Source organism: Macaca thibetana, chromosome 11 (assembly GCF_024542745.1).
Source record: "Macaca thibetana thibetana isolate TM-01 chromosome 11, ASM2454274v1, whole genome shotgun sequence".
Classification (NCBI taxonomy): Eukaryota; Metazoa; Chordata; class Mammalia; order Primates; family Cercopithecidae; genus Macaca; species Macaca thibetana.
Window position 1 is genome coordinate 123,321,380 of NC_065588.1, and position 26,515 is coordinate 123,347,894.

General features: G+C 40.3%; 1 protein-coding gene across 1 annotated transcript; it reads left to right on the forward strand.

The window, feature by feature from the left end:
- Positions 1 to 23,330: 23,330 nt before the first annotated feature.
- LOC126930963 (10 kDa heat shock protein, mitochondrial-like) lies at positions 23,331 to 23,966 on the forward strand. Its single transcript, XM_050748584.1, has 2 exons — positions 23,331 to 23,367; positions 23,710 to 23,966. Exons 1-2 carry the CDS (start codon positions 23,331 to 23,333, stop codon positions 23,964 to 23,966), a joined length of 294 nt encoding a protein of 97 aa, XP_050604541.1.
- The last annotated feature ends 2,549 nt before the right edge of the window (positions 23,967 to 26,515 follow it).

Sequence of the window (26,515 nt, forward strand, 5' to 3'; positions counted from 1 at the left end):
TCTCCCAGAGTGTGCTGAAGCAGGGGAGGTTTTTGATGGCTTTGGGATACACTGGCTTACCTTTGATTGATGTGGCTTCTGTTGGTATATACAGGGGGTCTTTAAAGGCTGGGTGGAATCATCTGTGTTTTTCTATTGCAACTGGTAGAATACTGGTCCTTGGTTTCGAGGTCCAGGTCTTGCATAAACAATTCCACAGATTGTATCCTAATATCAGCTAGTGTTGAAGAGAGGGGAGTTGTGCTGCCAAAAATTAATAAAAGGATGTATATTCTACAGTATTTGAAATGAACCCTCTTTGTTTTGATGTATCGGATCTGTTAGTTACCCTTAAAAATAAACATCTATTTGTCTCTTATATAACTATCTGCTATTTGCCTATTATCTATCTATACATTAACCCTACAGGAATAATTTAGGGATTTGGAGAAAATAACATATTACAGCACTGGACTCTGTTACATGATGAGAGAGCAGATATCACTGTAAAGGAAGAATCTTTATTACCACGGATATTTTATTATCTGTGCTAAATAATCTCTGCAGAAAATGATATCAAACAGTTTTGAATCAATACCAAGTGAACAAACTACCGAATTTACAAAATAATGAAGTCAATATATAGATATATTCATGTTACTTATACCTTCCTGACACTTCAATAAGTGACTTATATAAAGGTTTCTAAATAAATGGCATGGTGTAGAAACCACTATGGTGATGTCAGCAGCAAAAACAACATTGTAATAGCTAATATTGATAAGCATCAATTTGGTGGCAAGTAGTCCTACAAAAATGTTCCAATGTAATTCTCACACTTAATACAGATAACACAATAAAAAGTAAACATATTTATTAGGCCATATGTCAGCGGTTCTCACTGAAGGTCCATTTCTACCCTAAAAGGATATTTGGCATTGTCTGAAGACAATTTTTGTTGGCACAATGGGAGAGACGCTACTGGCCTCTAGTGGGTAGAGCCCAGGGATGCTGTTAACACGCTACAATGCACAGCACAGCTCTCCCCGACAAAGAATTAGCTGGCCCTAAATGTCAGTAGTGCTGTGGCTAAGGACTCCGGCCTTGCATTCTCCCCTTTGATCTTCTCATCCACCCCATGGGGTAGGGGATATGATTGTAGGAGAGGCATCAAGTCCACCAAACTCTTTCTCTCTTCTTGAACCTCCACCTAGTCAACATCTCCTACTGATAAAACTGATTTCTGGTCAGTGGGAAGTGGGTGAAAGTGTTGTTGTCACCTCTGTTTTGGGTTTACAAAACCTCCTGCTCAGCTCTTCCTATTCTGTCCCTTACTCCCTCCATTGGATGGCCACAGATGATCCAGTGCAGGACCCTGAGAGGCCCACAGGAGAAGAAGAATCCCTACAGTGAGAGAATCCTGGGCCCTTGAGTGACTGCATGGAGAAGAACCCCATCATTGACTCATGTTAGACTGTGACTGAAAAATAAACCTCTTTGTGTTAAGCCACTGAGTTTCGTGGTTACGCGTTGCACAAATTTTCCTATTTTGGCTAACACAATTATTTCTATTTTTCAGATGAGGAAAATTGAGGATTGCAGAGACGATGGTTGATCAGAAGTCTGGTTCAGTGTAATGCTCTTAGCTGATTCTCTGAGCTCTCTCCTCCTTATGTCACCTTGATCCTCATGTCTGCTGCAATTCCAGTCCTCCTTCCAACACACTCTCTTGAAATTCCCTCTCCTGGCACAGGAAAGTTTTGATTTCACTGATGGACTTAGTTTAGGTTATTTGCACCCTTCAATTTGTCTCTGTGGTTAGGGAGATGTTATGCAATGCTACACGCTGGTTGTCTTGGGTTATCACCTTAACCAGTCATAGACATCAGGTGGGAATGACAGTTGATTCAGCTTCAAACTTGATACCAGGGGTCAGCTCTACCCATTCACGCCTGATGGCTTCTGTGCTGTCTGCCCCGAGTTTTTCTTTCCAAGGATATGTATGTGATGGAGGTGACATTGGATGTTTATGCCACAAAGAACCTTGAGAGGGTCATCCGTTACCTAAAGCAATAGGTTCCAGGCTTGCTTGAGAATTTCACACAGCTCAGAGACACTGTGATGCCCAAATGGATGTTTATATTCCGAGCCACTAGGCTAAACATCAGGTTCAGCTACAGGAACTTTACACTCGGACTTGCTCCACCCCTTCTGTGACTGTCATCCAAAGGCATTCATTCTAAGGCAATTATGATTTTGCACTGTGCCTTCCTCAGAAATCTAATGTGTTTGTCACCTACTGGTGAAAGGACATGGCTTCTATTTTAGGTGAAGAAAGAATATTAAGAACTATAAAACTCCCAGTAATTCAGAATGAGGGAGCAGAGACCCAGACCACTTATAGGCACTGCATCTGTTAGTGTTGGATTTATACTCCTGCCCTTAAGTACAACCATAAAATAGTATCTATTGGATAGTTTCATCTAAGTAGGCTTTGCTTGTTCATCTCACCTGAGTGATTTAAAGTCAAAATTGGTGTTAACTCATGGGGGAAGATAAAATGGAGTGGCCAGTAACTGGGGACTTTTACTAGCTTCATTAGATGCCATTTTCTGAAATGATTTACTAGAGCACAGAAGAATTATTTGAATGTGAAACTATAATATTAACAAATATCTTGTAACCTTGCTACACTTGGAATCAGAAAATTAAGATATGCAGTTCTCTTTCCTGGTCAGTCAGGGAGAAATCACTTGCAAAGAATAACTATGTTGAGAAGAAGATCAAATGTTCTCTTTTGGGACTCCTATGGGTGGGGCTGCTCTGTGCAGTTGTTCAGGTTGGTCACTGAATAAGGGCCCTGCGGAGAGAGAGTAAGTCAGGGGTGACATTTAGCCTTCCCACTCTGTGTTAGATTAAGGACAACAACTTTTTGTTTTCCCACAACTTCCACAGAGAGATGAGATCTAAGTTGTATTTCCTCACATGTGGGCCAGGTTTATGATTCATTTACCCATAGACAATGTTTATGAAATAAGCAAGAGTTGAAGCCTCAAATCATACCCAAGCCATCTATGTCCAGAACTTGGCTCTTTACCCGAAGAATATGTTAATTGTGATATCAATTAAAATAATTCCAGAATGTCACCTTTTATCACTCTTACAACAAATACAGAAGGGTCAGGGAATCAAAATTAAGGGCCAAGCAGCGTTAACAGTTATTTATTTATTTATTTATTTATTTATTTATTTATTTCTGGTGGCAGAGGCTCCCATTCTAGAAAACATCATTATCATCTGCATGGGTGACATTTAATATTTTCTGCAACCTCTTGTGACATTTCCTCAGTGCAAAAATAGTGGTGAGTGATTGCTATCTAGAGAACAATAGGACAATTGAACTAGAAATGTCAATCACAGGAAAAGGTCAATTATCAAAATATTCTAAGAACATTTTCTGGACCTTAAGGCAAAAATATTTTTGAGTTCACACCTACTGCACTTATAAGAAAACGATTTACAGTTCATACATACTTGCATTAAGTAACATATTAGAGTAAATTACATCTTAGACATTTGTTTTGCATCTTCTTGATATAATACAGTAGAGTAAATGGCCCATAAAGAAGAAAAGAAGTAACTTTTCAATCATAAGATTTTAAATATGCAAACAATATCATCCATAGCAGAGCATGTATAAAAAGGAGTTAGCTGCATTTTCTTGATGGAAGTTTTCCAAAGCTTTCATAGACAGACTGATTATTCAAAATGGTTAACATTTTGTTCTATTAGATCTTGTAATCTGTGTTTCTGATGATTCTCACTACTTCAGTAATAACATTATCACAAATGTTACAGGGTATGTTGGCAGAAAATAAACCCCAAAGACTTCATGAAACCTTAATAATTTGACTTGAGATTACCCTTTCAATGATGTCAGAATTTGTCCTACTTCTTTGGAGGTTATAGCTTTGGGTATTACTATTTTTAATCATTGTACTCTGTATCAATTAAAGCAAACCTAGCAATAGTAACAGATAAACTTGTACTTTCAGTCAGCCCGCTAAAGTGTCTTTAGAGTCCAGTTGGCTGCTGGAATATGAGAGGCTCTGCTCCACAGTCACTTAGGGATCCAGGCTTCTCCCTTCCAGTGACTGTGGGAAGCCCCTAAGATCTCAAAAGCATTGTCTGGCTTCCTTGCGCCTTGGGCCAACAGATGAAGAAAGACTATTAGAAAGATTACATGGGAGGATATTAGGGACACACCTGAAACTGCCACATAGGAATGTGCCAGACAGTTCATTAGCAGGGACCAAATCATACATCACATACTCTGCTCGCTGCAATAGAGGCCAGGAAATTTACCTGTATGTCCAGGAAGAAAGGGATTCAGAGATAGTGGACATACAGCAAGCCCTAACATACACTCATTATATTTTGATAGCCCCCTTTAATTGTGAATCCAGCTTCCAAACATAGAATACAAACACCAAAAGCTGTATTTTTTAACCTCATTGTCACAGTTGGGAAAGAATGAGACTTGAGCTCTGCCAATTAGACGCTTTTGCGTGAGATTTTGATATGGAAGCTACATTAGGAAATAACTGTGACACAGGGCATCAACATTGTGAAAGACAGTCACAAATGTGGTAGCATGATTCCTGGATCAAAAGTGGTGGTGGCATCTTCTCAAGTGTTAGAGCCATTATGACTTCTCCTACTTCGAGGCTCCTCCCATCAATGGCTCCTCCCATCCATGTCTCCTCCCATTTCATAGTCCCTCTCCTTCAGGGCTCCTCCCACATATGACCCCTCCCACTAATGGCCCCTCCCGTTCCACAGTCCCTCACCTCCCTGGCTCCCTCCATCCTGTGGCTGCTCTGGTTTCCTGGTCTTCCCACTTTTCATTTCTCTTTACCATGCTGGCTGACTGTTGAAGTGTCTCTTGGAGTTGTTTCTGGAATCGCAAGCAAACCTCTGCTACCTTTGCTTTGACAATGCATGAGCTTCCTAGCATTTCTTAATATGCCCTTTCCTGCTAAAATTAACAAGAGTGGATCTTGTTTTCTGAAGTTAAAGATGCTGAATGTGATAGCCCTTTGTTTTGGAAAAACAGAAAAACAAAGACAAAAAAACATACAATCTTTAATTCTGAGGTTTCACTCTGGCTTCCCTTGACAAGCAAGAGAGTTCTGTTTAAACCACACAATATACTACTGCTAACATTTACAAATTATAGGATTTTATCTCTAAACTATATCTGATTTTTTTAGTAAGTGGAAAGATTTGATGTATTCAAGAATAGATATAGGGAAATCTTCACTCATTAATGCAGCCAACATTTTCTGAATGCTTATGATTTACTAAATCTTTGTAAAAGACAGAAAACAACTTCTAGGGTATTTTCTTTTGGTCAGGTTTTATTATCTGCTGAGACCAGTTCGGTCAGGGAGACCTTAACCCAGTGGCACTAGAGGAATTAAAGACACACAGAAATATAGAGGTGTGAAGGGGAAAATCAAGGGTCTCACAGCCTTCAGAGCTGAGAGCCTCGAACAGAGATTTACCCACATGTTTATTAACAGCAAGCCAGTCATTAGCATTGTTTCTATAGATACTAGATTAACTAACAGTATCCCTTATGGGATGGACAAAAATAAAGGGATGGGTTGGGCTAGTTAACTGCAGCAGGGGCATGTCCTTAAGGCACAGATTGCTCATGCTATTGTTTGTGGTTTAAGAACGCCTTTAAGCGGTTTTCTGTCATGGGTGGGCCAGGTGTTCCTTGCCCTCATTTGGCAAACCCATAGCCTTCCAGTGTGGGCATTATCACCATCATGAGCATGTCACAGTACTGCAGAGATTTTGTTTATGGCCAGTTTTGGGACTAGTTTATGGCCAGATTTTGGGGACCTATTCCCAACAATTATCTGATACAGGCATGAGTGTTTACTCTTCGTGTGAGATAATCAATAATGTCTTGATGGAAACAGGTATCAATTCGGGGATTCCTGAGCCTTAAAGACCAAATAGGTTTCCCAAAGAGAGACTCTGGTTTGGAAACACAGATGCATCATTGCCCTTTCTGAAACTGAATCAGCAGCATTCAGATTTGTGCATTTCACTTTTGGTCATTTTCAGTGGGCTATTTTATAGAGCTCCATGAAATGACTTGATAGTAATTGAATTTCTCTTGTCCTTTGAAATAATCAGAGTCTCAATAATCTTAACCACTGGGGGATGGGGTAGGAGGATCACTGGGTACCAGAAGTTCCAGGTGACAGGAGCCCCATTTTCCTCTTTAGAAGGGGTATCTCCTGGTGTTAAGGGAATGTGTTTGCATGTTCTCACTCATAAGTGGGAGTTGAACGATGAGAACACATGGACACAGGGAGGGAAACATCACACACCAGGGCCTGTGGGGGTGGGGAGCAAGAGGAGGGAGAGCATTAGGACAAATACCTAATGCATGCAGGGCTTAAAACCTAGATGACAGGTTGATAGGTGCAGCAAACCATCATGGCAAATGGATACCTATGTAACAAACCTGCACGTTCTGCATATGTATCTCAGAACTTAAAGTACAAAACAAAAAAATGTATGACTCAGAGCAAAAATAAAAGTAGTAAAGTTAAAAAAAAAAAAAGAAAATTCAGATATATCAGCTTTCAAAGTACACAGGCTCTGGGTCTTGCCATTTGGCATAAAATAGAGTTTTTCAATCTCAACACTATTGACATTTTGGGCGGCATAATTCTTTCTCGTGGGTGGTTGTTCTGTGCATCATAAAATGTTTACAGTTATCCCTGCCCAATACCCACTAGATGTAAGAAGCACTCCCTTCCCAGTTATGACAACCAAAACGACTCCAGACCATCCCCGATTCTCCTGGGAGGAAAGCTGCCCCCTCACTGAGGGCCACTGCTTTAGGAACTGAGGGAGTTTTGTTTTGTTGGAGTGAGACTATTTTGATGACGATCTTATAGAGCTGAGAAATCACATACTCTTCAATTATTTGGAGGCATTTTGCCTATAAAGATGAATCTGTTGTTTTTAAAGTGTCCCTATACTTTGCAAATTCACTTGAAACAATAGACTGAACACTTAGAATGATCACTCAGTCCAAGTAATCATTCAAACATAATTTATTAACTTGTTTTAAACTCTAGTCCAAGTAATCATTCAAACATAATTTATTAACTTGTTTTAAACTCTAGTCCAAGTAATCATTCAAATGTAATTTATTAACTTGCTTTAAACTCTATATAGTTTACAAAATGTTTTCGTGTAAATAATCAAAACTTCATGTCAATTATTTACTAAAACAGTAATAGTAGACCTTTTGTCCCTCAACTCCTAGTCCTCATAACTGTTAACATAACACCATATTTGGCACTATCGGCATTTTTACATTGACGTCCCCCATTTGGTAGCATTCTAGTAGAGCAGGCTGGGAAGCTGCCATCACCTCTGTATTGATTATGAGGAAACTGAGGCCAGAGGGGTTATGAGTGTAAAGTGCCAGTCCCAGAGCGAGAACAAAGAATGAAAGTCATGCGATCCCTGATCAAAGGCAGTCCCAATACACCATGCTGGCTTTTCACACACTCTCCCAGCTCCCACACTTCAGGGGCAGAAGGAGGATTTGTTTTACATCTTTTCCTCTCTCTTTCCTACAGGCTGACCTAGTTTCTGTGATGGATCTTGCAGAGGGAGAAAGGAAAAGGAGACACAGAAAATATCATGGGATTTATGGTCCTAGTTTCAAGTCCCCACTCTTTCCCATTCAGTGGCATCATCTTGGCATGACAGATCTGAGTTTCTCTTTCATCATCTGTAAAAAGAGTCCGATTCATGTGGTTGTTTGTGAGAATTTGAAGGCAATCAATCTGGTAGATTTTACATGTTTAAAAAAAAAAAAGATAAATTTCACATTAAAATTAAAAATTGTATACAAATTAAAAAGTACACTGAGTAAGCAATTGATAAAAGATGAACTGCAAATGTCCAATAGTTATTTTTTAATATTTAAGCTCAGTAATCGACAAAATAGAAATTATTAATGGTTTGACATCAAATTTTATCACCTTTAAGATGCTAAAGTTGAATCCAGTACGTATTCTTTCTCCTTTTTCTTCCATCAGTTGATTACAGAGGATGAAGCCCAAGAAATGAAGTAGCCACATTATGGAAAAGGCCTGGATTCCTGCATGACTGCATGGAGCAGAAACTCCCATCCACGCTTACTGAGCCATAATGTAACAAGAATCAAAACCTTCTTGATTTAAGCCAATGAGATAATACAGACCTCTGTGACTGAGTAATGTTACATGGTTTCAATGTCCAAAGTGGCATTTTTTATTCAGAATCCCAATAATGTTGAAGATGTCCTAAAGCAATCTCTCAGTAGCCAGGCTGAACCTCAGTAGAATTCTCTTTCACCTGTCAACGTGATAAAGTTTTCAAATTAGTTATAAAATTTATAAATTCTAGAAATTTTATTAAAAATCTGAACTTCTAGTGTTCTGAAAAAAAAAATGGTACTGTTGGGCTCATATTCCTCTCTTATGAAAGGACTGAAGGAGATTAATAGGTAGTCCCTAAAACACTAAATTTCCCATCTGGTCCACCAGGCCACCCTCACTCACTGGTGTTACCTTCTTTCCCTTGTGACTGTGTGACATCCGCCACAGACTGATGGTGAATAACTACCGATTCAGGATTTTCCTTCCACACTAGCAACTTGAGAAACGTTACTGGTATATCAAAATATTATTGTACCTTTTAGAAGATGTCCATGTTTGTCAAGTTTAGGAAATATGGATTTCATTCTTTATTCATCTCTTTCGCATGTCTGCATATCTGAACACTGGCTTGTTCAAAAGCAATGAATGACTCCACTGTTCAAATTATTTTTTCAAGAGATGTTTCACTGAAATACAGGCCTATAGCACTTCTTCCCTTTTTCTCCCATGTGCCAAGATAGAAAAAACAAACAAATCAACAAAAAACTATCCAGGGCCAGTATCTAACAAATGGATCATTTGTATTAAGGTTATAAATATTCTCTGTCTCTCATCCAATGAAACCTCTATTAAGGGTTCTCTTGAAGCATGAAATCTATCTCATTATTAACTGTTTTTAGAAATGATTTCCCTAGGGTGTCAACTTAGAACAATTTTCCTTATCAAAACCTACTTCTTTTTATCATTCAACAATCCAATTACTTTCTTTTCACACTAATGATCTTTTAAAGGTTGTGTTTTCCGTTCAGAGATAGCAGTGTAATCCACAGTGTATTTTATTTCATGGGTGGCATCCTTTGGGGGCAGAAGGATAAGATTTCTAAGGAAATTTTCAGGCTCTTTATATAGGCTCTCCTGGTTTCTCAGATTGGCTATTTAATTAAAACCTACATTTGGCCAGGCTAGATGGCTCATGCCTGTAATCCCAGCACTTTGGGAGGCCAAGGTGGGTGGATCGCTTGAGCTCAGGAGTTCGAGACCAGCCTAGGCGTGGCGAAACCCCATCTCTACTAAAATTTCAAAAATTAGCTGGGCATTGGTGGTACGTGCATGTAATCCCATCTACTCAGGAGGCTGAGGCAGGAGAATTGTGTGAACCCAGGAGGTGAAGGTTGCAGTGGGCTGAGATTGTGCCACTGCACTCCACTCTAGGTGACAGAGTGAGGCTCCATCTCAAAACAAAACAAACAAACAAAACCTATATTTCATTCTCCCTCTTACCCCGGCCATTATTTAACTCCTGCCTTCCTTCTTTACTTTCTTCAAACCTTTTTTCAATAGCTTATGGTGTTTCCTAAGAACTACATTGTCCTATGGTAAACAATATGTGGTTCTAACTGTATAAAATTTTAAAATTAGGTCTCTTTCTTTAGCAAGTGAAAAAAAATCACATTATTTCTAGATAGAAGACAGGGAATTTATTGGTTTACAACACAAGCATCCAAGGTACATTTGAGTTTCAGCTGCGGCTGTATTCAGGGGCTCAGAAGGACATGGTTTATCTTTTATCATCTCTAAGTTTAGTCTTCTTTTGTGCCAAATCCAAGTCACACTTCTTTTGTGAAGGTAATAAGGGCCACCTGTAGTTCCTCTAATTTTAAGTCTAGCAAAAATGAAAGTTATTATTACCCCCAGAGGTCCTAGACATCTGGGGTGTGCAGAAGAGAGTTAACATAACTGCCCTAGACTACTGTCCTTGGAACGGCCTGTTGACAAGGTTGGCGCTTGGTTGCCATCTTGGAACTTGGATTTCAAGAGAGTTCCCACCGTTTCCTAATAAGAATGGCTCAGTGCATCAAGATTATTTATGCAGACAATGTGGTTTATGGTGACCTCCTGTGTTTTGGGGCGAAGTCTAGAATTTTGGTATGTGCCAGGCAGAGACTGCCAATGTGACCAGCTCTCAATAGAAACTCCAGGTGCTGATTCTCTGATGAGCTTCTCTGAAAGACAACGTTTCAGACATGCTGAGACACGTTACAGAAGGAACTGAGTGCTTCCCGTCGGCTTCACTGGAGGAGGACTCTGAAAGTTTGTACCTCGCTTCCTCCTGACTTCATCTCATGCACATTTTCCTTTTGCTAATTATGCTTTGCGTTTTCAATAATAAGTCATAGTCAGGGGTTGATTCTATGCTGAGTCCTGTGAATTATCTTTATCAATTATTGAACCTGGTAGTGGTCCTGGGGACCCTGCCACACTGGGATTCACTCTAATTGCAAACAGATCCTGGGCAGGTCTCACAGGCTCTACATTCCTTAGGCCCTCAGATGACGGCCTGTGCCCCCAGAGTAGGAAATGTGCATAGTTTCACATCAGCTGGGCACTTTGATAGGTTATTGATGTGTAATTGTCCTCAGGCTGATGCAGGTGGCATGGTGAGATGTTGCTGGGCATGAGGTCCAGGAAAAGTGGTTGGCTGAGGGCAGTGGTTGCAAATATGTCAGGTGATCAATTATGTTTTAAGGTATGTTCGGGTGCTTAGGTTGGGGAAATCAGAATCTTGGTAAATTCCACTTGGCATGTGCTTATAACGGACAGGACCTCATCCTGGACAGAAAGAGTCCCGTCTTCATTAACCCTGAGGACATGAGATTGTCAATAAACTTCCCCCACCAAACACACGTACCTGGATATCTTCTGAAATATGTGTATATTGTGTGAGGCCCTGACAATGCTCCGAGATTATGTCAGGACGTTACTCTCCCCAGGCCATCAACCTTCTATTCTGAGGTGTCCACAATCACATGTGCATTCATGAACACATTTATATGGCCAGACATGAGGGAAACCCCCAAAGGGATTCTGTGCACTGATTGGCTAGGCCTGAGTCACATGGTCCCCATGAAGCCTGGGGTGATGTCACCCTCCAGAGCACGTGGCCTGAGACTGGAGTGGGCGTCTGATTTATCTAAACATATTCAAGGGGCTGTGAGATTACAAAGGAGGATGGGAGATGAGGTGTCAAAATCATAATGCATGTTGACTTGTATGGAGCCCATCTTTTATCTATGTAGATAGTAAATGAATAACTGTAATACCAATCTTATAAATGTTGCAATTAAAGATTCTAAATCATTTATTGGCCAGCAGCACTGGCTCATGCCTGTAATCCCAGCACTTTGGAAGGCCAAGGCAGGCAGATCACCTGAGGTCATGAGTTTGAGACTAGCCTGGCCAACTTGGTGAAACACTGTCTCTACTAAAAATACAAAAATTAGCAGGGTGTGGTGGAGCATGCCTGTAATCCTAGCTACTTGGGAGGCTGAGGCAGGAGAATCACTTGAACCCGGGAGGCAGAGGTTGAAGGGAACCGAGATCGCGCCACTGCACTCCAGCCTGGGTGACAGAGCACAACTCCATCTCAAAAAAAAAAAAATCTAAATCATTTACGAAAATGGCAGAGGGAGCAATTTCTCTGTGACATCAAGGAAAGCTTCCCAAAAAGGAACGGATGAGTTGAGTCTGGATGGATGACCAGGAGTGACCAGGGAAGGGAGGGGAAGCCTGTGGGAAAAGGCATTTCTTTCAGATGTTTGCACTGAGCTTGGAGAGACAGAAAACATAATGGGAAGTGGATTAAACAGCAATACCAATGGTGTTCATGAGAACAAGTCAGGGGAAGGGGATTTACTGGAACTTTTAGTTGCTCAGCTATGTCCTTAGGCATTTAAGGTCTTTCTTTTTATTCTATTTTTATCAGTCTATGGCTGCATTTTCAGGTTTTCTCCCCATGGATGCAAGAGGCTGCTGCAGCTCCAGACAGAAGCACATCTCACATACCACAAAGGAGGGGGGTGGGTGAAGACAAAATTTTCACACCGCATCTTTCTTTTTATCAGAGAATTCCCCCCTGCCCCCCACCCCCAGAAGGTTCTGGCAGACATCTTACATCTCATTCACCAAAAGCTAGGTCAGCATGGCTACCTGTGACTGCTAGAGAGGCTGAGAAAACAAACTTCTGTGATTTTCTTAAGAATGCATAGATGCATGCCACTATGCCCAGCTGATTATTCTATTGTTATTATTTTTAGTAGAGATGAGGTCTCACTATGTTGCCCAGGCTGGTCTCAAACTCCTGAGCTCAAAGCTGTCCTCCTGCCTTGGACTCCCAATGTGTGTCTGCTTGTTTTATTTTTTGTTTGGTGTCATTTATGTTGAAGGGTGTCCTCGTGTGTGGTGGTCTTTGTTGCTCGTCCATATCAGAAAGTGGGAACTGCGCAGTGGAGTCTGTGGCTAGTTGCTGGGGCTGATCCCTGTGGGGCGGTCTGCTGGGCTGTTTCATTCCAGAGGCCCTCATGCCGGTTGCTTTAGGCATTTCTTCTTGCCTTGGTCAATATCTTCAGAGAAGGAGCATCCGGTCTCCTGCGAGGAGGGTGTTGATCTGCCCTCACCACCCTGGAGCACGGCTGAGGAAAGGCTGTGCATCCCAGTGTTCAGCGCACCCTGGCATCTGCTCAGTATGGACGCTCATTTCCAACCATACTGGAGGCTTTCTCTTTCGCAGTCTGCAGAGAAGAATCCAACATCAGTGAAGGCAGTATCTGTTCTGTGCAGGAAACGTGCGAGGGGAGAAGAAAAGGCACACACGCAATACCTTTAAGGGTAAACAGACTTTATCCCAAGTATATGGCAATACAGATACAGTAAGCAAATCATAGAATAAGCAAATGATATAATACATTACACTGGGAAGGGGAGAAGGGAAAAGATGTACGTATTTACACTCACCAGCCTTTGGAGGATTCACCACCAGACCGGGAAGCAACAGCTTGTGTTCCAGAGTCGGCCACTCATCCCTGCACAGCCCAGCCGAGGAGAGGTCTCATGAAGCTTTGGCGTGGTCTGGGACCTGAGCTCTTTTTGTAACGAGTTGTTTGGCATGAGGCCCAGTCACCAGGGCCCTTCGCGACTTGGCTCAAGGAACACAAAAAGTCAACTCGTTTTTGCTGTTGTCTATTGTTTTGAATAACTAACGTATAGGAATAGATTGAAATAGAGATTCCTCTGAAACGCTGGACGAACACCTCAAGGGGCTCACACAACCTGTTCCGGGCCTTGGTGACCATTGTGTCCATGTTCAATTGAGCTCATGTTCAATTTTTGCCTTTTCCTCCACAGTATCCAGGTGCATGGAACTGGGGAGGGGGCCGAATTCTGTGGAATAAATGTGATTGCTGTGTGACTCCCGCTCCCTCCCCATTGGTATAGGATTTAACTGGCTGGGGCCCTCACTGTTTGCCAACTTCCGTTTCTTGTTTGTTTTTTATTACATCCTCTCCTTTTCCCTTTGTCTGTTGGGTTTATGACTTACAAACAGAATCAATATTTGTATTTTAGTGGTGTTTGGGAAGGAGTGGGGGGGTACAATTTGACATCTTTACTAAATGCTGATTAACCGATCTTTTTTACAATTTCATTTGGATAATTTAATGTTATGTAGACCACAGTGTAATGGGCTATGAAATGTAAGCTTTTAATTTATTTCATCCCATATGACTATCAATTTCTTGATTATTCCATTGTGATGCTTTCTCAGCTTTTAGTGTCTTCTAACTACCAGTAAACAGACAAAAATTCAGCACCAAGGGTCCAAGAAGACAAAATCAGCTCCTTTTCTTTCTTTGTTTTTTCCCTGGTAGGTATAGTTTGTTTGTAAATCAAGCTTTTATGGAAGTAAAGGGGGAAAAAACAAGAACATAAAAACCTGTTAACATTCTTTTTTTTTTGCCTTAACCTCCTAGGATGCATGATTCTTTGTACCCTCAATGTCTTGACCCTAAAAAAAAAATCCATTTTAACCAGGACATCTACATAACTTTGCTCCCTGAAGTCCTATGGAGCAGAGGCAAAAGGTCAAAATATTTTCATAATGTACATTTTTTCTTATGAAAACATATTTCTTGAAGGGATTTTATGCCAAGTAATAATTAGACCTAATCTCTAGGTCTTCATATGTTAACCCTGAACCATGATTAATGATTCTGTAAAAAATAAGTGATGTTTGCATTTTCTATACACCATCCACCCAGCAGAGGAATGAGAGAGTGCTTTCAACATTTAGTTAACCCTATGAGTGAGCGAATTATTTGACTTTTAAAGTTAAAATAACTGCTGTACATCTTGATTCTCATCACATTTTTTCTCTTTATTACTATTTTTATCCTGTTACCTGTCACTCGTATCACAGAAAATGATGCATCCTTTATAAGAAATAACAAGTTGTTGCAATTAGCAAGATTCATGTTAAAGGATTAAAGAAGTATATGCTTTTTATTGACAAAATTGAAAAGTATATAGGAAAAATCTTCCTTTCTTTCTGCCTCCCTCCTTTCCTCTCTTCCTCCCTCTTTCTCGTTCCCTTTCTTTTTTCCTTCCTTCATACACATTAGTATTTCTTTATGAACAAAGAGGAAGAAGAGAGAAATGTCCTCAGAGGGGAAATGTGTTCAGTGATCTGTAGTTAATTCACTCATGCATATTATAAACCAGCCACTATTTTAATTTTGTATCCTGTATTTGAAATTCCTAATCATACTTTGTTTCACTCCATCTGCTTTGCCCTTCCCCTAAAGCTTTATTTTCCTTTACTAAGAGTCACCTTTTATAATTTACTGGGAACTCACAGCTTTAATTTTAAGATGATTACTCTCTACTTCTCTGATGACAAGAGTCAAGAGACGCTGATGTAATTGCAAAGGAGAGGAATTCCACCTTCCTGCAGGAGCTGGCCTAACAATTCTCAGAAAACCAGAGGAGGCAACCTCTTGAGAACTCCAGCCTCTGGGAACTGGCACAGGTCCTGACACTGGGGAGGGTCAGAGTGTTACAGGAAAGGGGTCGTGATCCAGACCCCCAGAGAGGGTTCCTGGATCTCGCGCAGGAAATAATTCAGGGAGAGTCCATGGAGAAAAGTGAAAACAATTTCATTAGGAAAGAAAAGGAACAAAACAACGGCCACTCCACAGACAGAGGAGCCCTGAGGGCTGCTAAATGCCCATTTTCATGGTTATTTCTTGATGATATGCTAAACAAGAGTTGGATTATTCACATCTCCCTTTTTTAGACCATATATGGTAACTTCCTGATGTTGCCATGGCATTTATTTGTGAACTGTCATGGTGCTGGTGGGATTGTAGCAGTGAGGACGACCAAGGTCATGCTCATCGCCATCTTGGTTTTGGTGGGTTTCCGCTGGCTTCTTTTTTTTTTTTTTGAGACAAGTCTCGCTCTGTCACCCAGGCTGGAGTGCAGTGGTGTGATCTGCGCTTAGCTCTGCCTCCCGGGTTCACGCCATTCTCCTGCCTCAGCCTCACGAGTAACTGGGACTATAGGCGCCCACCACCACGCCTGGCTAATTTTTTGTACTTTTTTTTTTTTTTTTTTTTGTAGTAGAGACAGGGTTTCACTGTAGCCAGGGTGGTCTCGAACTCCTGACCTCGTGATCTGCCCGCCTCAGCCTCCCAAAGTGCTGGGATTACAGGTGTGAGCCACCGTGCCCGGCCTCCAATGGCTTCTTTATTGCAACTTGTTTCATCAGCAAGGTCTTTGTGACCTGTATCTTGTGACAACCTCCTATCTCATCCTGTGACTTAGAATGCCTTCACCTCCTGGGAATGCAGCATAGTAGGTCTCAGCCTCATTTGACCCAGTTCCTGTTTAAGATGGAGTTGCTCAGGTTCAAATGTCTGACGAATGCACTCCCCACGTGGATGCTCAGAGTCTCATGGAGAGAGTTGTCAGCCCTGCTCACTCTTCTCGATTTTTGGAGCCATACAAAATGATACAGAATGTTAGGTGGTATTTTACCATCTGCAGTAGAGTGAGGGGGAACTCGTTCTACCCTTTACCTGCATTAAGTTTATAATTTAATAGCATTTTTCCGAATTTCAACTTTGGTATTTAACTCGATCAGGCCGAAAAGTTTCTTCCAAAGCTTCCAAATAGTACATTAATAGTTCTGGTTTTAGAAAGCCGTTTAGCGACTTCAGATTCTGGAAGGCATTTCTCCGCACAGCTCTGAATAAAGTTACCAATGCCTCCTTATTGGAAATCTATTTCTGTAAATGAGACCTTCAGTGACCAAAATGAGTTTTTTCATTTTGAAGTATGCGCTGACAAGACATTAGACCCTTGTGCCACCCTTCCAAATGCATGCCCGCTGGGCCCAGGTGAGCTTCAGGAACATCAGGAATGACCTTGGGTGTCAAGAACTGATGACTGGGTTAACCCTTCTTGGTGTGGTAGCTTTTATCCTTGCAGTTGTGTCTCCTAAAATCTATCCTACAAATGAACTTGGGGTCATGGGTTAGTTCTGCTCACCCCCTCTCTGAATCTTATTTCTGACTTACTGAGTAGCCCCTACTGAACTGGTGACTCCTGCTCAATATCTTCATACACCTGAGTCACTGACCACATCAGATGGAGAAAGAAATCCTGGGTTAAACAACAAACAACTTGTTGTTGTTGAGACAGGGTCTTGTTCTGTTGCCCAGGCTGGAGTGCAGTGGTGTGATCATGATTCACTTCAGCCTCCACCTCCCTGGCTTAAGGAATCCTCCTGCCTCAGCCTCCTGAATAGCTGGGACTGCAGGCACACACCACCATGCCTGGCTATCGTTTTTATTTTATTTTTTTGGTAGAGATGGGGTCTTCCTATGTTGTCTAGGCTGGACTTGAACTCCTGGGCTCAAGGGATCCTCCTACCTCAGCCTCCCAAAGTGCTGAGAATACAGGTGTGAGACACACTGGCCCTGAATAATTTTTTTTTTTTTTTTGAGAGTCTCACTCTGTTGCCCAGGCTGGAGTGCAATGGCACGATCTCGGCTCACTGCAACCTCCGGCTCCTGGGTTCAAGCAATTCCCTGCCTCAGCCTCCTGAGTAGCCCAGCTAATTTTTGTATTTTTAGTAGAGACAGGGTTTCACCATCTTGGCCTGAGTAACTTTTATGTGTAATGCTTGACAACAAATAAGGCAAAACAGATATCAGATCACAGCTCGGAAAACCCATGTATCTGATGTTGTTAACAACATGTGATTCTAATATACACCAAATATGCATGTTACTGGAAAGGTCCTGATCCAGACTCCAAGAGAAGGTTCTTGAATCTCACGCAAGAAAGAATTCGGGGTGAATCCACAGAGTAGAGCGAAGGCAGGTTTATTAGGAAAGTGAAGAAATGAAAGAATGGCTACTTCACAGACAGAGCAGCCCCAGGGGCTGCTGGTTGCCCATTTTGAGTGGCTATTTCTTGATTACATGCTAAACAAGGAGTGGATTATTCGTGAATTTTCCAGGAAAGGGGTAGTCAATTCCTGGAACTGAGAGTTCCTCACCTTTTTATACCATATAGGGTAACTTCCTGATGTTGCCATTGCATTTGTAAACTGTCATAGCTCTGGTGGGAGTGTCTAATGCATTCTAATTAGCATATAATGAGCAGTGAGGACCACCAGAGCTCACCCTTGTTGCCATCTTGGTTTTGGTGGAATTTGGTTGACTTCTTTACTGCATCCTTTTATCCGCAAGGTCTTTGTGACCTGTCTCTGTGCTGACCTGTGATCTCATCCTGTGACTTAGAATGCCTTCACCTCTGGGAATGCAGCCCAGTAGGTCTCGGCCTCTTTTTACCCCGCCCCTATTCAACATGGGAGTTGCACTGCTTCCAACGCCTCTGACACATATATACTTTAAGCAACAAAACTTGAATACAACCATATTTTGGAGTATCCTTAATGTGTTGTGCTTTCTTGTCCTTTAAGCAGAAGATGAGGAATGTATGATAATGTATCTGAGTGCTCGTGTGACTCTGTGTGTGGGTGTCTGTGTGTGCATGACTCTGTGTGTGTATGTGTCTGTGTGTGTGACTGTGTGTCTTGTGTCTATATGTCTATGTGTGCCTGTGTGTCTGTGTGCATGTGTCTGTGTGTATGTTTGTGGGTATGTGACTGTGTGTGTGTGAGACTGTGTGTGTGCATCTGTGTGCATGTGTGTGTCTGTGTGTGTGACTGTGTCTTTGTGTGTGACTGTGTATGTGCATGTGTCTGTGTATATGACTGTGTGTGTCTATGTGTGTGCATGTGTGTGTGTGTGTGACTGTGTCTGTGTGTGTGCATCTGAGTCTGTGTGTGTGCATCACTGTGTGTCTGTGTGTGTACATACCTGTGTGTGTTCGTATGTGGGACTCTGTGTCTGTATGTGTGACTGTGTGTCTGTGTGTGTGTGTCTGTGTGTGTGTATCACTGTGTGTGCATGTGTGTGTGTGTTTGTGCGTCTGAATATCATCACCATGAGCACTGGCTGTTTGTCGGGTACCAGCATGGGATGCAGCGAGGCCTCTGAAGCTGCCTGACTCATCCCGTTTGTTGCTTTATATACTGCTGTCAGACAAGCACGTTTCTGGGGTTTTTCTCTTGGTGTTTTAATGTCCAATCTTATTGATGCATGCTGTCACTTTTTGTCGCTCTCAGTGTGCTTTTTCATAACAGGTTTCACATGTGCAAATTTGCTTTTTATAAACAACCTTTGAGGAAGAAATCTTTGTTTTCTATGCTGTTAAGTTCCATGAGGGAAGAAAGGACCTCGTTTCTTTTGGTCTCCTTGCACCTGGCACATGGGGAGACTGAAAGGAGAGCTCATTAAATATTCACCGAGGGAATAACCAATTCTATTTCAATTGAACATAAAGGAAGAAAAAGTGTCTCAGAATCCAAATGGCTTAACATTGCCTAATACAGAAACTCGGTGGGTCTACATTGGCTTCTAACAGGCTTAAAAATCTCTTGGTTCTTGGTTGTGTCAATGGTAGACGTACTTTCTTGGCAGAAATTCTCTTATTTTTCCCCAAGACCTCCTTGGCCACTTCTTCTTGGAAATCCTCCTTTCCCTCTCCATGTGGTTCTAGAGAGCTCTTTTGTGATTACCCTTTGAGATGTCTTCATTCAGGGATTTCATCTGAATTTTGCTGTGTACTCAGTGTGGGGGAGAGACCCTTCAAGAAATACGACCACTCATTGCCTTTTGCATGTTTTTTTCGACTACACTTGACTTTAATTACCTTACTCTTATTTATATTCTTTGAGTGCTCTCCTGTCTCATTTGCAGCTGTTTACGCCCATTTAAATCTCTTCACATCAACAAAGCCACTTATTTTGTCCCGGTAATTTACTGGTCCAGATGTTAGTTACTGCCTATAGGATTTTTTTGCCAGTTAATTCAAGATCTACCATTTTTCTCTGTCTACGCTGTGCATCATTTCTTCTACAAAAGAAACACTGAAGATTCCTCCCCCTTTTAGACTATACAGGGCAACTTCCTGAGGTTGCCGTGGCACCTGTGAGCAGTCATGGCGCTGGTGGAAGTGTTTCTTAGCACGCTAATGTAATATAGTTAGTGTACAACGAGCAGTGAGAACAGTCAGAGGTTAGGTTTGTTGCCATCTTGATTTTGGTGGGACTTGGCCAGCTTCTTTACTGCAGCCTGTTTTATCAGCAAGGTCTTTATGATCTGTATCTCGTGCTGTCTTCCTATCTCATCCTGTGACTGAGGATGCCCAGCCGCCTGGGAATGCATCCTAGTAAGCCTCAGTCTTATTTTACCTAGTACCTATTCAAGATGGAGTGGCACTTGTTCAAATGCCTCAGACAGTTCTTCAAAAGCACATCACCATTCATCTTATGAGAAGCTCACTTCAAAAAATAGTGAATGTCAAATCATCCACAAAGTTATTGTTTTAAAACATTATTTATTCTCATCAATTACAGTTTTCTAAACTCTTGTTAAAGGAAATAATTTGCATTGGGTTGTGAATGATATTGTTTGCTTCTGTTTGTTTTATTGTCTTAATTTTTGAGAACAAAGGTGTCAGATGACAGATATGGAAAGAGGTTCTTAAAATTATATTTCCTCTGCATCTCATTCTTTGTAAACTGACATTTCTAAGACCCAAGATAGACTTAACGCTAAGATGAGAATAATTAAGCAGGATCTTTTCACATATTGGATAGTAAAAGTGGCAGAAAGAGACATGCATGTCAGGAGTGGGCGATTGGGGGGGTGCTGAAGGCAAGGAACGACAAGCTTGAAATGCTCTTCACCTCCAGAGAGGATCACTTAGCTCTGAGTGAGGTTGGAAAAGGGGATAATGGGCTTATTCATGTTAAGAGAGAAGATATTTTATGTCAGACTTCACTGCTTGCATTTTTATTTGCACCTTCTTCTCTTTTTAATTGGCTCCCCCTGTTACATTTCTTTTCTGATTTTGAGCTTCTGACATCATGTGCACACATGCCGTATCTATCCTGGATGTGATAAATGTTCTGAAGAAAAATATATGTGCAAAGGTCACAAAATTTGTCCTGATTCAGATACTTAGGAAATTCATAAACTTGGGCAAGTTACAGGGCCTCAGTTTTCATGCCTGGAAAGTGACTATGATCCCTCCGTGGTGTACTTACAACATGGCAGGGATTTAGGGAGAGTCAAATGAGTTATTGAATGTGACAAAACATGTATGGATACCATATAAATAGGAGATGAATATCATATAAATGGGAGGGAGGATTGTTACATAGCTATATCCTCTAAGCTGTAATCTCTGGGACAATGCTTTTACTAATGTGCTCAGAAAATCCCTGGAGGTCTCAGGCAATCATCCGAAGGGCCTCTATGATCACAACATTTTACAAAATAATGCTAAGATACTGGTGCCTTTTTCACTCAAAAATCTCTTAGGTGTGTACAGGGCAGTTTTTACTGATGTGTGGCGATGTCACTGCTGTGAAGATTCATGGGCTGTGTGCCTGTGTGTTCTTGTGTTTCTTAAAATGTTCCAAGGCTGAAAATTTAGAAAAAAAAAAAGTGTACATTTTCAGAAAATAATTGTTTGTTTTTAGTGCTTCTCCTGACTCTCTACTATTTATCTTCAGCTTTATCTGCGGAATGTTGGAACCTCATTATCATTCAATAAGACATTATTTTGAAGACACAGTTTTCCTTGAGCCTGTGAAAAAACACAAGAGATACCCTATTATCTAGCTTTCAAATGATACTTGCTTTTCAAAAACTGATACAGTTTTATTTTTTCCAAATCTGCAATTTTACCATTCAATAGGATTTTATTCTAAAATAATCCGAATATTACTTAAAATATGATTTTCTTTGTTTAAAGATGGTTAGAACTTCAAAAGTGAGATCTGAAGACTGGCTTTCTCAAGCTAAAACAGCACTAACTACATAAAAATGCTGAAAAAATTAAAAATGACTGCTGAGATAGTTGTCTATCTCATGAAAGGGAGAAATCTGCTCAAAAGAATCTAGAGGCTATGAAATAGAGGAGAAAGGGAGGGAGAAGGTGACATTTGTTAAAGGATTTAAAGACCATCCTGGCCAACACAGTGAAACCCCGTCTTTGCTAAAAATACAAAAATTAGCCAGGTATGGTGGTGGGCACCTATAATTCCAGCTACTCAGGAAGCTGAGGCAGGAGAATTGCTTGAACCCAGGAGCAGGAGGCTGTAGTGAGCTGAAATCGCGCCACTGCACTCTAGCCTGGGCGATAGATTGAGACTCCATCTCAAACAAAAAAACAAAAAAATTAAGAAGGAATACAAAATTATAGCTAGCTTGGAGAAATAAGTTCTACTGTTCTGTATCACTGTAGCATGAATATAGTTAACAATAATGATTATACAGTTTCCCTAGATCAGCTGGGCTTGGAGGGGGGTGCCCCCTTTGAGAAGGGAGGCACAGGGTTTGGGTGAGGGGTGGAAGCCCTCAGAAGTGCCTGGCTTTTTTGGCAACTGAGGGCCCAATGACTAACTACGTTTACATGACTTGAGTGTTGAACCTTGATTAACGTCTGTACGTCGCCTTTCCTCGTTCTAACCCTGAGCCCTGGGGAAGCAGGAAAATGTGGCCGTCCTCTTCCACAGCTTTTTCTCCAAGTAAACTACTGAAATCAAACTGCATTTCACATGTGTTTACACATATTGTTCAAGCTTGTTATGTCATTTTCCCAGTCCTTAAAGACACGACGTTTAATACAACAACTTTACCTTAAAAAAAAAAAAATTATAGAGTTTCGAATGGTTAGAAGGAGGATGTTAAACATTCCCCAAAAAATGAATGATAAGTGTTTGAGAAAATGAATATGCTGGTCATTGTGATCTGATCACTCTGCGTTGTGTGTATATATAGAAACATTCTTAGATACCCCATTAAAATGTATAATTATTATTTGTCAATTAAAAAAATAAAATAAAATTTTAAATCTAGGTGGAAGTTTAAATTGTAAATAAAACAGGAAAAAAATGTATATTCCCCTTAACTTAATAAGTGTTAATTTCTTGTGTCGTATTCAAGAGAACATCTCAAATAATAATATGGTATAAGACAGACTTCAGTATCATTTTGTGATTAATCTTTTCGAGTTGAAAGAAGGCATTGAATACTTTTGGTGAAGTTATTACTGAAATAACTTTTGCACCAATATGTGCACTAATGTGTGCTTGTTAAAGTCACAACTTTTTGTTGCTGCTTTTCAAATTAGAAGGGAAAAACAAACATGATGTTTCTGAAGGGTAAATTATGATGTGGTATCGACAGTAGGCAAGGGAATGTCACAGCTCTGCTGGGTTGGCATGGCTGGATTTCTCCCAGGTGAAACTCTAGTAAAAGAAAGGACAGAACCTCCACTTTCCCATGATACAGTATCCCACTGACAGAAAGACTTAGCTGTCAACATGAAGACTGAGTTAATATCTCATATGCGGCATCATACGTTTGCTTTGAAAATGGATGAGGATGAGTTGTGGAACCAGGAGTGATGGTAGGACCAGCCTTTAGAAAGTTCCTTCCACTCGGCTGGGCACGGTGGCTCATGCCTGTAATCCCAGCAGTTTGGGTGGATCATCTGAGGTCAGGAGTTTGAGACCATCCTGGCCAATATGGTGAAACCCCGTCTCTACTAAAAATACAAAAAAATTATCTGGACTTGACGGTGGGCACCTGTAATCCCAGCTACTTGGGAGGCTGAGGCTGGGGAATCACTTGAACCCGGGAGGCGGAGGTTGCAGTGAGCTGAGATCGCACCACTGTTACCCAGCCTGGGGAACAAGAACGAAACTCCATCTCAAAAAAAAAAAAAAAAAAAAAAAAAAAAAAAAAAAAAAAAAGAAAGAAAGTTCCTTCCACTCTTTGATGAGTATTGGTCAAAAGGAGTACCACCAAAACTCTAACTAAAGGATGCATTATGTCTCCAGAAAAATCTCGAGGAAAAGTCATGCGAGCAATAGTCATAGCTATTGGATTGGGCTCTAAAGGAAAGGGTGGAGAGATTCAGCCAGTTAGTACAACAGTTAGAGATGAAGTTCTTCTCCCAGAATACAGAGGCATCAACGTCGTTCTCGATGGCAAAGATTCTTTCTTCTTAGAGATAATTACATACTTGGAAAGTATCTAGACTGAAATAAATCACTATTGAAATGGCATCCACACGAAGCTGCCCACTCCACTGAAGTTCTGAAATCTCTCATCAGTGAAATAATTTCCAGCTCCCTCTTTTATAATAAACTCATAATTCATAAAAAACGAAAGAAGTAAAAAGATAAAAATGGATGAATCCCTAAGTTCACCTGGGCTTGCTATTTTTATCTGGCATGAGCACTAAGTAGCCATCAAAGATCGCCTTTTATGTGATGAAAATGAAGTGGTACTCTAACAGAGAAATGTTGGAAAACGTTTTACTCATGGTTTATTCTGGGGCAAGTGCGCCGATCCTTGCCCTGATGGAGGAAAACGGCAGGGGGCGATACCGCCGGTACCTTAGCATAGATCAAGGCAGTGGGATGAAAAGGCTCTGGTGATCACTGTGAGATTCCCTGACATCACGACTAAATCTTCTGATAAAGGAAAGATTATCAATTTTATTAAATCTCAGCACTTGAGCATAGATCGCTAAGTATTTTGTGTCAGGACATAAGAAGATTGTATAAAGCATAAAGCACTTCTTTTGCCTATTGGAGTATAGTGTTTATCATAAAAAATGAATTCTCTTATTATTTGAGTTCTTAGCTTAAAAAACACTCATGAAACTCCTTTTTTTGTATGAAAGACAAACTGACAGATAAACTGTGAGTTATTCAGATTTTGGAATTTGGCAGACATTTTCTCAAATATGAATCAAGCTTGTCACTTCAAGGGCAGGGGGAAACTGATGACATTTGTTACCCGAGATAAAATTTGAACTTTCAAGTAACAATAATAATTTTTGAAACTTTGTATCTATCATCACAAGCTTAATATGTTTTCAATACTCAAAACTGCTAATGAGATCACTGATGACATGAATAAATATGATTTTAAAAAATATATTGTGAAAAAGGAAAGATCTGAAGAAACAGTGAACTAATCTCTTTCAAACTATTAATGCATCATGTTACAAAATCCAACACAGCTAAAAGAACTATTCAATATGCAAGATATACCAATGGATTTTAATATAGCAGAGTAGGAATTGTATATTGATATAGTTTCAAATTCCATAATACACCTAATAATTTTTTAAATCCCACTTGTTGATTTTGGGTATAGTATCAAAGAAAAATATCTACATTTATCTGAATAGATTTTTTGAATTACTATTTTTCCATCGGAGGAGGGGTTTATATTTTTAATATACTTCAATCAAAACAACCTGTCATAACACAGTAAATGAAGAAGCAGATCTGAGAATTCAGCTGTCTTCTCTAAGACATTGAAGATAGTTGCAAAAAATGTAACATCCCCATAAATTTTGGTTTGGGGAGTATAGTCATTTTCACAAAAAATATTTGTATTAACCTATGATATATTTATATTGTCTCAAATGAATGCATGAATATTTTTTAAAAGCTTACTCTTAATGATTAATATAGTAAATGCAAATCCAAGTATAATTCACAGAAACAAAAGACCTTCAGTGTCATCAACAATTTTTAAGATCACTTTATAGTGATTCTGAGACCAAGAAGATTAATACATGATGCTCTAAAAATGATAAACTACATTTTATCAACAGCTTTTGCAGACTATCTAGCATAGAGTATTTATTGAGTGAAAGAAATGTATATCTTCAGGCCTATGTCACACAAACTATGCAAACGTCTACAGTGCAGCATTCTCTCTCTCTCTCTTTCTCACTTAAGGTAATGCTGACAGCTCTAACAAACAAATCCAAAGATATGTAACAGCTCAAACTTGATAAAAGTTTATTTCTTTTATATCTATGACTTCTAATACCAAAGCAATTGTTCTTGATCACATACGGCCCTCCTCTAAGTGGTCATGAGAAACTCAGCCCTTTGTGTTTTGTGATTCCACAACCTTCTCCATGTGGCTTCCACGGTGACCATATTTGTCTGAGTCAAGCCCGGAGAAAGACAACGATTAACTAGAGAAGATAAGCTGTATTTGAAGCGTTCTGCTTCAGTGTGATACATATCATTTCTGCTCATCTTATTGTGCTAAAGTGGCCTGGGACACCATGTCTAAGGGACAACACTAGATAAGGGAATATGGGAATCCAGTTTTAGTGGCAGGTACATTTAGAGAATTTAGAGAGACAGTATATAAATGAATTGAGATCTCTAGATTTTGGCTCATGTTTAAAATACTCTGTTTCATGTGCTGTGCAGTTGATGGTAGGAATTGTGTGTGCAGTGTTGAGCTAAAAGTCTTATTTCTTTTTTTTTTTTTTTTGTAAAGCTTAAAAAAAAAGCAATTAGCCAGTATGTCTGTATTTTGGTACAAAATGTCTCCCGTGCCTTTTTTATCTTCACTGAAATCTTTTCGAGTACTTCCCTTTCTTCAGTCCGGGAACCTACGGAGCACTCACCAAAACTGTGATCACAGGATGTTAATTAACTTTGGGGGGGACTAATTGCTATATGGATTACTGGAGAAGAAAAATTATCGAGTTTTGAAGGCATGGATTCCACATATACTTAAGAACACCCAGGCAAATTTTAGTAC

What these genes read in the sequence shown, in the direction of transcription:
- LOC126930963 (XM_050748584.1), top strand. Translation starts at nt 23,331, where the DNA reads ATGGTAGGACCAGCCTTTAGAAAGTTCCTTCCACTCG. An exon ending in TAGAAAGTTCCTTCCACTCG is followed by an intron (nt 23,368 to 23,709) that starts GCTGGGCACGGT and finishes CTCTTTGATGAG; the next exon opens with TATTGGTCAAAAGGAGTACC.